The sequence below is a fragment of the Thalassophryne amazonica genome, chromosome 14 (genome assembly GCF_902500255.1).
Source record: "Thalassophryne amazonica chromosome 14, fThaAma1.1, whole genome shotgun sequence".
NCBI lineage: Eukaryota > Metazoa > Chordata > Actinopteri > Batrachoidiformes > Batrachoididae > Thalassophryne > Thalassophryne amazonica.
In genome coordinates this window covers 91,814,212-91,826,466 of record NC_047116.1, presented here as the reverse complement: position 1 = coordinate 91,826,466, position 12,255 = coordinate 91,814,212, and the positions used below count along the sequence as shown (strand labels likewise).

The following is a 12,255-nucleotide window of genomic DNA, read 5'->3' as shown; positions in this document are numbered from 1 at the left end:
TTTGTGAATGGTGTCAAGCCTGCTATCTCTCACCTTGATTTAATTTCAAACAAAATATCTGACTAATTCAAATTGTTTAACAGAAAACAAAGTACTTTACTTTGAAAATAATGGTGGAAATTGTTTGTAGCAGAGATAGAGAAAATATTAGTTCACTTAAACCAACACTGGAACTTTCTGAAAGAGTGTTTGTTATTCTGTGTGCTAACAAAGTAAAACAAAAATTGAAAGGTAAAGTTTTATAATATTATTAAATAAATCAATGAAAATACCTACAGTACTAGACATCTGTAGTTAAAAGTATTTTATTGATCTCTTTAAATAAACATAGTGTGTCATTTTAATGGTTGTAACTGGAAATAAAGTTCTTTGCAAATCATTCTCTTTCATGCCTAATAAACAACACCAAATTCACCATTTTTGTCCCAATATTAAAGCTCCAGCCATCTGTTTTACAGCACATGTTTAATGGTTCTGGGGTGATTGTTGTGTGGGCCGCTGAAGAGGAGGTACTGCTGGCCCACCACCACCAGAGGGCGCCCTGCCTGGAGTGCGGGCTCCAGGCACCAGAGGGCGCTGCCGCATCATGGGAGTAGCCTGGGTGACAGCTGTCACCCATCACCAGACACAGCTGTTCTACTCAGCACCGAGGTATATCAGGAGGACGGCGTCTCCACCTCAGTGCCGAGATATCGCCTAAGACCAAGGTAGTATTCTCTGCAGTTATACATTGCATCATCAGCTAAGACTGTTAAAACCTTTTTCAGGACTGGTGACTACTGAAAACCTCATTCTTTGGATAAGTACTCACCTTCCTGCTATACTTTGCCAAGAGGTGGAGGCGGCTTCTCCCCTCTCTGTTACTGGGTGCGTTCATCCACTCCTGTGTGTTGTTGCTCTCTCCTGCCAGCAGTACCGGATCCGACGAGCGGAGGCAGTGGCCACCTGGGAATTCGGGACTTGGCGGTTCCAGTATTTCCAGGGTTCGGTGGCAGAGGAGATCTGGGTGGTTCCGGTTCGACTGAGACAGACGTCTCCTACCTTCGAGCCTGCCCACACGACACCAGCGGATTCGACCCCAAATTGTGTTTGTTGTATTACTCGTGCTTGTTTCAGTAGTAAATCTTGTTATTTACTCTCTCCATTGTCCGTTCATTGCGCCCCCTGTTGTGGGTCCGTGTTCCTACACTTTCACAACAGGATATCTCGGCCAGCGTCATGGATCCTGAGGGGCGTCAACCGGCTGTTGAACGGCCAATGGAAGACCAAGGCGCGGCGGAGGCTTCGGGAGGGGTAATCGGTGAGTTGCAGCGGATCCTCACCGCTTTCACCTCTCGGATCGACTTAATGACCGAGCAGCACGTTCTCCTAAACCGCAGGGTGGAGGCTCTCGCCGCACAAGTGGAGGCGCGCCCTTCGGGCGCTGCTGCGGCTCTCCCTCCCGAGGACCCTGCGTGCGAAAGTAACGTTCCACTGGTCGTTCAACGGTCCCTCCCTCCGTCCCCAGAAGCATACATAAGCCCTCCAGAACCGTACGGAGGCTGTGTGGAGACGTGCGCGGACTTTCTTATGCAGTGTTCGCTCGTCTTCGCTCAGCGTCCCGTGATGTACGCGACTGATGCTAGCAAAGTAGCTTATGTGATAAATCTGCTTCGCGGGGAGGCACGCGCTTGGGCTACAGCGCTCTGGGAGCAGAACTCACGGCTCCTTCATACATACGATGGGTTTGTACGGGAGCTCAGAACGGTGTTCGATCATCCCAACAGAGGAGAGTCCGCTTCAACCGCACTACTGTCCATACGACAGGGACGTCGGAGCGCAGCTGCCTATGCAGTCGCCTTCCGCATCGCGGCGGCGAGATCCGGCTGGAATAGCACTGCCCTCCGCGCTGCCTTTGTAAACGGACTGTCTCTGGTCCTAAAAGAGCACCTGGTGGCTAAGGACGAACCGCGGGATTTAGATGGGCTCATCGATCTAGTCATACGACTCGACAACCGGTTAGAAGAACGCCGTCGGGAACGAGGCGAAGGGCGTGGCCAGGCACGCGTCGTCCCTCTCCCTTCCGGGTCCGATCGAGCTCCGCCCTCCCCACGCTCCTCTGTTCCTGCGCTCCGTGCGCCTATGGCTCCCCCTGCTGACGAAGCTATGGACACGAGCAGGGCAACATTTAGGGCACCTGGAGCACAAAGGAGGCGGGCCCACGGAGCTTGTTATGTTTGTGGCTCGAGTGAGCATATGGCAAAGGACTGCCCCGAGCGGTTAAACTCCAACGCCCGCCCCTAGAGACTGGGCCAGGGGTGGGCCAAAACATTCACGTGGGACACACCCACATTGCTACACGACTCCCAGTCACGATCCTTTATGAGGATTCAACCCTGAAGGCCCCAGCACTGGTGGACACGGGCTCTGAGGGGAATCTGCTTGACAGTAGATGGGCCAGGGAGATAGGGCTCCCTCTGGTGGCTCTTACCTCGCCTGTGCAGGTTCAGGCGCTAGATGGCTCCCTACTCCCACCAATCACACATAAGACACCTCCAGTAACTCTGGTGGTGTCAGGTAACCACCGGGAGGTGATCGAGTTCTTCGTGACTCAGGCCACCTCCCGTGTGGTTTTAGGGTTTCCATGGATGCTAAAGCACAATCCCCGGATTGATTGGCCGTCCAGGGTAGTGGTTCAGTGGAGCGAAACCTGCCATCGGGAGTGTCTAGGTTCCTCGGTTCCTCCCGGCTCCCAAGCTACGGAGGAGGTCCGAGTCCCGCCCAATCTGAAGGCGGTGCCAGCGGAGTACCATGACCTCGCTGATGTGTTCAGCAAGGATCTGGCTCTCACGCTTCCTCCTCACCGCCCGTACGATTGTGCCATTGATTTGGTTCCAGGCAGTGAGTTTCCGTCCAGTAGGCTGTACAACCTCTCACGGCCGGAGCGTGAATCAATGGAGACCTACATCCGGGACTCATTAGCTGCCGGGTTGATCCGGAATTCCACCTCTCCGATGGGTGCTGGTTTCTTTTTTGTGGGTAAAAAGGATGGCGGGCTTCGTCCATGCATTGACTATAGGGGGTTGAACGAAATCACGGTTCGCAATCGATACCCGTTGCCCCTGTTGGATTCGGTGTTCACCCCCTTGCATGGAGCCAATATCTTCACCAAACTTGATCTTAGGAATGCCTATCATTTGGTTCGGATCCGGAAGGGAGACGAATGGAAGACGGCATTTAACACCCCGTTGGGCCATTTTGAGTACCTGGTCATGCCGTTCGGTCTCACTAACGCTCCCGCGACCTTCCAAGCGTTGGTAAACGATGTCCTGCGGGACTTCCTGCACCGGTTCGTCTTCGTGTATCTGGACGATATACTCATCTTTTCCCCGGATCCTGAGACTCATGTCCGGCATGTCCGTCAGGTCCTGCAGCGGTTGTTGGAGAACCGCCTGTTTGTGAAGGGCGAGAAGTGTGAGTTCCACCGCACTTCTTTGTCCTTCCTGGGGTTTATCATCTCCTCTAACTCCGTCGCCCCGGACCCGGCCAAGGTTGCGGCGGTGAGAGATTGGCCCCAACCTACAAGCCGTAGGAAGCTGCAACAGTTCCTCGGTTTTGCTAATTTTTATAGGAGGTTCATTAAGGGCTACAGTCAGGTAGTTAGCCCCCTGACAGCCCTGACCTCTCCAAAAGTTCCCTTCACCTGGTCGGACCGGTGCGAGGCCGCGTTCAAGGAGTTGAAACGGCGCTTCTCGTCTGCACCAGTTCTGGTGCAGCCCGATCCTAGCCGCCAGTTAGTGGTTGAAGTGGATGCCTCGGACTCCGGGATAGGAGCGGTGCTCTCCCAGAGCGGGAAGACCGATAAGGTCCTTCACCCGTGTGCCTATTTTTCTCGCAGGTTGACCCCCGCTGAACGGAATTATGACGTCGGCAATCGGGAACTCCTTGCTGTGAAAGAGGCCCTCGAAGAGTGGAGACATCTGTTGGAGGGAACAGCCGTGCCATTCACGGTTTTCACTGACCATCGGAACCTGGAGTACATCAGAACCGCCAAGCGTCTGAACCCCAGGCAAGCCCGCTGGTCACTGTTCTTTGGCCGTTTTGACTTCCGGATTACCTACCGTCCCGGGACCAAGAATCAGAGATCGGATGCATTGTCCCGGGTGCACGAAGATGAGGTCAAAACGGAACCGTCGGATCCCCCGGATCCCATCATCCCGGAGTCCGCTATCGTGGCCGCCCTCACCTGGGACGTGGAGAAGACCGTCCGGGAGGCCCTGACCCGTGTCCCGGACCCCGGAAACGGACCAAAAAACAGACTATACGTCCCACCAGAGGCTAGAGCTGCAGTCCTGGACTTCTGTCACGGTTCTAAGCTCTCCTGTCACCCAGGGGTGCGAAGGACCGTGGCAGTCGTCCGGCAACGCTTCTGGTGGGCATCCCTGGAGACCGACGTCCGGGACTACGTCCAGGCCTGTACCACCTGCGCCAGGGGCAAGGCCGACCATAGGAAGACCTCAGGGCAGCTACAGCCATTGCCCGTGCCTCATCGCCCCTGGTCCCACATCGGCCTGGACTTCGTCACGGGTCTCCCGCCGTCCCAGGGAAACACCGTCGTCTTCACGATAGTGGACCGTTTCTCCAAGGCGGCCCACTTCGTGGCCCTCCCGAAGCTCCCTACGGCCCAGGAGACAGCGGACCTCCTGGTCCACCACGTCGTCCGTCTGCATGGCATACCATCAGACATCGTCTCCGATCGCGGTCCCCAGTTCACCTCACATGTCTGGAGGAGCTTCTGCCGGGAACTGGGGGCCACGGTCAGCCTCTCGTCTGGGTACCACCCCCAGACCAACGGGCAGGCAGAGCGGGCGAATCAAGAACTGGAGCAGACACTTCGCTGTGTGACAGCCGTGCACCCGATGGCCTGGAGTACCCACCTGGCCTGGATCGAGTACGCCCACAACAGCCAAGTGTCATCAGCCACCGGCCTCTCCCCGTTTGAGGTGTGCTTGGGGTATCAGCCCCCCTTGTTTCCGGTGGTTGAGGGAGAGGTCGGTGTGCCCTCGGTCCAGGCCCACCTACGGAAGTGCCGTCGGGTGTGGCGGGCCGCCCGCTCTGCCTTGTTGCAGGCCCGGACGAGGGCGAAGAAACATGCAGACCGGCGGCGAGCCCCGGCCCCCAAGTATCGTCCTGGGCAGGAGGTCTGGTTGTCCACGAAGGACATTCCCCTACAGGTTGATTCTCCAAAACTGCATGAACGGTACATCGGACCTTATAAGATCCTCAAGGTCATCAACCCCGCCGCAGTGAGGCTCCAGCTTCCGGCCTCACTGCGGATCCATCCAGTCTTCCATGTTTCCCGGATCAAGCCTCTTCACACCTCACCCCTCTGCACCCTGGGTCCGGCGCCGCCTCCTGCCCGGATCATCGACGGGGCACCGGCTTGGACTGTCCGCCGGCTCCTTGACGTCCGTCGGATGGGCCGGGGTTTTCAGTATCTGGTGGACTGGGAGGGGTACGGCCCCGAGGAGCGCTCCTGGGTGAAGAAGGGCTTCATCCTGGACCCGGCCCTCCTGGCCGACTTCTACCGACGCCATCCGGACAAGCCCGGTCGTGCGCCAGGAGGCGCCCGTTGAGGGGGGGGTCCTGTTGTGTGGGCCGCTGAAGAGGAGGTACTGCTGGCCCACCACCACCAGAGGGCGCCCTGCCTGGAGTGCGGGCTCCAGGCACCAGAGGGCGCTGCCGCATCATGGGAGTAGCCTGGGTGACAGCTGTCACCCATCACCAGACACAGCTGTTCTACTCAGCACCGAGGTATATCAGGAGGACGGCGTCTCCACCTCAGTGCCGAGATATCGCCTAAGACCAAGGTAGTATTCTCTGCAGTTATACATTGCATCATCAGCTAAGACTGTTAAAACCTTTTTCAGGACTGGTGACTATTGAAAACCTCATTCTTTGGATAAGTACTCACCTTCCTGCTATACTTTGCCAAGAGGTGGAGGCGGCTTCTCCCCTCTCTGTTACTGGGTGCGTTCATCCACTCCTGTGTGTTGTTGCTCTCTCCTGCCAGCAGTACCGGATCCGACGAGCGGAGGCAGTGGCCACCTGGGAATTCGGGACTTGGCGGTTCCAGTATTTCCAGGGTTCGGTGGCAGAGGAGATCTGGGTGGTTCCGGTTCGACTGAGACAGACGTCTCCTACCTTCGAGCCTGCCCACACGACACCAGCGGATTCGACCCCAAATTGTGTTTGTTGTATTACTCGTGCTTGTTTCAGTAGTAAATCTTGTTATTTACTCTCTCCATTGTCCGTTCATTGCGCCCCCTGTTGTGGGTCCGTGTTCCTACACTTTCACAACAGTGATGGCGGCTGTCTTTTTACACCCACCAGATGTGTTCAGAGAAATGCTCCAAGATAAGAGGGGCATTTGAACATTGACTATGTTGGCAGTGAAGCAGTGGAATATCAATGAAGGCAGCACTTTGAAACAAACCGCAGTTGTGTGAAAAAAGATCAATAAACATTGAATGTAATTTTCACGGTGAAGTGACCCGTATGGGTTTAACAAATGCAAACATCTAGATTAATGCCTGCAACAGGGACTAGAATTAACTCTCCTTGGATGTCTACAGCAGTCAAATCCCAACTTTGGCAACAAAAACACTATCAATGTGGGTTAAGAACAAGTTATTTTTTTAAATAAGCACCGTATGAACTCCTTTGACTTTTGCTACATGGTGATGGGAAGGCATACATTTCAATTACATATTTGACTGAACACGTCCTCTTGCTGTGGAAAGGCAAAAACAGCCTCTTTTTTCAGTGTGAGAGACTATTAGAGTTGGCCGAGTTGTCCGTGAGCGACAAATGGTGCCAGCCATGCTTAGTGGTGAATTGGTTTTACCATGACTGGCCTCAATATCTGCCTATTCAGCTCTGGTTCCCAAGCTGAGCTGGCTACTGTTCTCCATAAGCTGTTCTCTCCGGTCTGACATTCGATGACAAGAGCAGTCTCCCTTCTGTTCTTTATTTTGTTGCTTCCTCATAATAATCTCCACTAAATTTAGCATGATCCATCCTGTGGCACCCAGCCAATGTTAAAACACCTGTCATCAGCTCTTGTGTCTATGTAACCCCAGGAACAAAAGGAAGAAAAACATCCAATAATCCAAAACTGCAAAAAGTTTTCAATCTTTAATTAAGATTAACACTATTGATCCCACAGCGTGGAAAATCACTTGTTGTAGCAGCAAGAGTCACACAGTAGTAAATATAAAGAAAAAAATACATTAAAGAAAGGTGACTGAAATATATATTTATCTGGTATAACTTTACCGTGCAACACAGAACTAACAAATACAACTAAAAAGCTGGAATGATGCAGCCAACACAGGATAAACCTAAGCTGGTAACAGGTTTAAAAGCTTAAACCTCCAATTATTTTAACTTTTGTGACACATGTAGTTTGACATTATGTACACAAACATGCTTATGGTTCCCTTTAAAATAATGTCATACCAACTCTGTCTTATTGTCAAATTTACTCCATCAGTGTTAAATGAAGCTGATCAGTTACTTTACACTCAAGTAGAGTTGATTTTCCACTATTTTGAATGGGACTTCATGTACTCACTGCAGTGCTTATTTAACCATGCACTATTGAATATTTAATTTCTAACTTCTTTGGGCCTGGAGGTTACAGAGGTGAATTTATAACTGTGGGCTCCTTGTTTCAGTTCCCCATGTGACAGAGAATTCACTAAGTTGCCCTTAAGCAAGGATAGTAATCCCCGTATTGCTCCCAGTGTGCAGTTGTGCATCTTGCTTGGCAGCATCCTAACACTACTTTGTAAACCATCAACCTTCTGTGTTGAAAAAAGGTGAAACCTGGACCAACATTTTAAAAGTATTCTAATTTACTAAAATTGAAGGTTTCAACCATATTATTGTATAAATATATTTTAGGTGGAAAAATTGGTGTAACAGATTTGTTCCTTTTTTTAAGATGGACTGAGTTTCAGTTTTTTCAGTGTTATTATGCAGGGACACACTGTCAGAAACTCACCACATGTGTCCTCTTTCTCATTTGACAGAGTTTAGTTACAATTATATAGTGTTGAATCAGTGTTGTTATGATGCTGTAAAGGTGGAATATTTTAACACTGTGGTATCAGTAATATCTTAAATTTTGTAAATGGCCCAAGCAGAAGGTTTTAGTATTTCTTCTGTTTTTCTTGTTGCTTAATGTTGACAAATTATACTGTATTTGTTGTCTTTCCAATGCCTGATTCTGTTTTTTTCTCTCTGTTTGAGGTGCAGCTCCATCCAGAGATGGGTGTGGTGTCTACTTCTGCAACCCTCCCATCCTGTGCACCAGCAAAATTTCCTGTATATTTGTTTCATAAATTGTTTTGTCAATTGTGTCTGTAGCATGGCCCAAGCAGAGGGTTGCCCCTTTGAGTCTGGTCTGCTTGAGGTTTCTTCCTCAAATCATCAGAGGGGGTTTTTCCTTACCACTGCTGCCTGCATGCTTGCTCTGGGGGTTGGTAAGGTTAGACAGCGCCTTGAGGCAGCTTTGTTGTGATTTGGCACTATATAAATGAAAATAAATTTAAAAAAATTAAAGTATCACCCCTTTGAAACTGGTCTGCTTGAGGTTTCTTCCTCAAATCATCAGAGGGAGTTTTTCCTTGCCACTGTCGCCTGTGCAACCCAGTCTCACGGCAAGTCATGATTCAGCAGCACGAAATATACATTAATCTATTGGTTTGTGATATTGTGACAAAAAGCGCTTCATTTTTGTCACACAGATTCATTCTAATTCATTCTGTGATGGCTGCATGAAATTAAAAGTGAAGCGGGGTTTGGGGTGGTTATGGTTAGGGTGGGGGGAAGGAGTAAGATTAGGTTATGGTTAAGGTTAGGGTTGGGGGGTAGGAGTAGGGTTAGTAATAGTTAGTTAAAAAAAAAACCCTGCCACGAAAATTTGACTCATTTTGTCATGGGAGCACGAAAGAAAAAAAAAAACCACGTGAGACTGGGTTGCGCCTGTGTGCTTGCGAGGGGTTGGTAAGATTAGACGTTACTTGTGTGACATGCCTTAAGGCAGCTTTGTTGTGATTTGGTGCTGTATAAATTAAATAAATCAAAATTGTGAAATTCAAATTTTGTTGTATTCTTGCATTGCCTGCATTCTTATTTTTTAACTGATTTATTAGAAAATGGAGGGAACGGGAGGGAATTGGATGTTTCATTTTCTTATGATTTTGTATAATTTTTGGCTTGTGACAGAAAATACTGGGAACCTGCTATACTAACTTTCTGTAAAAACAAACAAACAAACAAACTTGAGAACTGTGATGAAACTCAGAAAATACAAAACTATTGACTGGTCGTGCGTAAACAAGTACAATCATCTCTCACTGAAACACGGGACTGTAATTATTTTCCTTTGCACTTTTCTTCATACAGTGGGCTACCATCCTATGAAGTTTCACTGAAATCCATAAAGCAGTTTCTGAGGAGTTGCACTTAAGAAATCATCATCATATGACGCATCAATTAAACTCCAACATACAATTATTTCCCCTTCAAGTTGTATGACTGGAATTATTTTCCTTCATGCAAGTCTACATATATTACCACTGTGTAAAGTTTCACTGAAATCCACCAAATGGTTTAGGAGGAACTGCACTTGAAAGACTTATGAACAGATGGACAGATGGATGGAGGGACAGAGAGAGTCCTCTTTACCCCCTCCCAGACTTTTGTTTGTGGGGGTATTCAAAAAGTTTAACCTTAATAACTTGAATCATAATGGCAAGTCCACCCCCCCCCCCCCCCCCGCTTGAAACAGATTTTGTTGATATCCGACCTTGCTAATCATTATACTGTTTCATCCAGCATCCAGGCCCGTGAGTGCACAGCTTTGTGCAGCGGAACAACCTCCGTCAGCTGTCCAACACTGCACCGTCCCCTGCCAGCACCACTGCCTGCTGTCACCGTGGTCTCCCTGGGGCGCCTGCCTACATGACAACTGCAACGAGTCACAGGGGAGGAAAGGTATTTTAACTCAGAGCAATGAATCATTAAACGTTATCATGAACATTATCACACCAGCCAAGGATGTAATGTTCTCAAAAAACAACAACAACAAAAACATTTTTCTTGACACGGTGAAATGACAGGGTACAACCCAAGAAAGAAACCATTAAAAGTAGGTGCAGATTGAATGAAGGCCCCCAGTCTGTATAACATTGTTTGTGGTTGAAAAGAAAGTGCTGAGTGAGTGCACAAAAGCTTCATCTTAGCAGTCTCTTGATTTTCAGTTGGGGGAGACTCCTTGTGACATGTTTCTGACAACAAAATGAGCTAACTACTAGCTTATGATGTTCAACAATAAAACACAGACTGATTACAAGCAAACAGATGACAGGTGAGGATGGCTACCTTTTGTAGCCATTCAAACCCGTTTGTGTCAACTTGAGTGCATGTTATCGGGCCATAATCCCCAGGGTATGTAAACTTTGATCAGGGTCATTTGGTTAGTTTCTAGTTAGTTTTCTGCTGATTTAACACAGTTGTTTATCAATAAATGGCTTCACACAAATGGAAAAAGGCACATGACTCAACACATGAGCACAGCACAGGAGGGCATTGGAAAAAAATACCAGAGGGTCAAAGCACCAGCTACTGGTTGGCAAAACAGGCAGTCCAACCTGAGCACAGCCTGGGCTGACTAAAGGAAGGCCTATGACGCCATACTTCACACATGGATACTGGAGTGCTTGGCACTATACAAGGCAAACAGTGCACTGATAGCCTTCATTAGGAACTCAGTGGGACTGTAGAAGATGTCAATGGAGGCCAACTTCAAAGCAATCGCACAAGTCACCATCAAGTGCGGAATATACCAAGGTGATGCACTATCCCCACTGCTGTTCTGCATAAACATCAACCCCCTCAGCCATCTCATCACAAAGAGTGCCTATGGATATCAATTAAGGAGTGGACTAACCATCAGCCACCTCCTGTACATGGATGACATCAAGCTCTATGCCAAGATTGAGTAAGACATTGACTCACTGATCCATCTCACCAGGATCGACAGTGACGATATCGAGATGTCATTCAAGGGTGATTCTTTAACTACGGGCACTATTGGCCTTGTAAATGTAATTTCCACCACACCATTGCCTTACAATATAAAGCACCTTGGGGCAACTGTTTGTTGTGATTTGGCGCTGTATACATGTGCTCTAATGTCACTGTTTATCTCCATAGAAACTACCCAAACAATCTTTCATACAAACTGTTTAAAGGGACATTACAGTGTTGTGGTGGAAATTACGGCAATAGTGTGGGACAACTACATTTCGTTTAAAAAAAATCACAACAGTTGTATGACATTGAATACCCCAATTATGTTTTGATTATTTTACTGATATTTATTCAGAGATATTTTAAAACATTAGAAAAAACGTTTCTTTACCATTCATTTTTATCATTGAAGATCAAAAGTCTGGGTGTGGGACAAGCACAAAAACGGCAATATTTGCATATAATGATGCTGAAAAAAGGTGTAAAAGTCATCATAGACTACTAGAACAAATTTCTTAACACACTTTCATTGTAAAGATAACTATAAAAGTGTGAAATTTCCCCTTTTTTTTTGTTTTTCATACAATATGATCAAAGGACATAATAAGTGCCCGTAGTCTAAGAATCACCCTCAAATTGGATCAGTGTGGCCGAATGGTGGCAAAGAGAGGGAAAGTGATCTGGACTCAGGGGGTGAAGTTGCCAGAAGGTAGAATAGGGGACCTACAGGACAGCTAGAAGTACCTGGGAATCCCACATGCCAATGGTAACCATGATGAAGATGCAAGGTCAGCTACAACCACCTACATCAAGAAGGTAAGACAGGTGCTGAGAAACCAGCTCAAATGTTAGGAATAAGATCCGAGCCATCAGTACATTCACCCTCCCAGTCATCACATACCCACCTGGGATAATAAGTTGGCCAACGGAGGAGATAATTGCCACTGATGTCAACACAAATACTCCTCAGAATGCAATGGAGGTTTGAACCTAAAGTCCAGTACCCTGAGGCTCTATGAGCAATGCAAGGAGGGAGGGAGAGGATTAGTGAGTGCCAGAGCCACAATCAAGGATGAGATGAGGAGCATCCATGAATACATCAGAAGATGGCCCACAAAATCAGCTGCTACGAGAATGCCTCAGGCAGTTGAAGTCAAGCAGTGACACAGAACT

At 48.5% G+C, this 12,255-nt stretch overlaps 1 protein-coding gene across 1 annotated transcript in view; it reads left to right on the top strand.

The window, feature by feature from the left end:
• The window catches only part of thsd7ba (thrombospondin, type I, domain containing 7Ba), a 553,518-nt gene that overhangs the window by 184,269 nt on the left and 356,994 nt on the right, over window positions 1-12,255 (top strand). Inside the window, exon 6 of the mRNA XM_034186086.1 lies at window positions 9,886-10,044. Coding sequence (XP_034041977.1) covers window positions 9,886-10,044 — 159 coding nt within the window. The remainder of the gene's footprint in view (window positions 1-9,885; window positions 10,045-12,255) is intronic.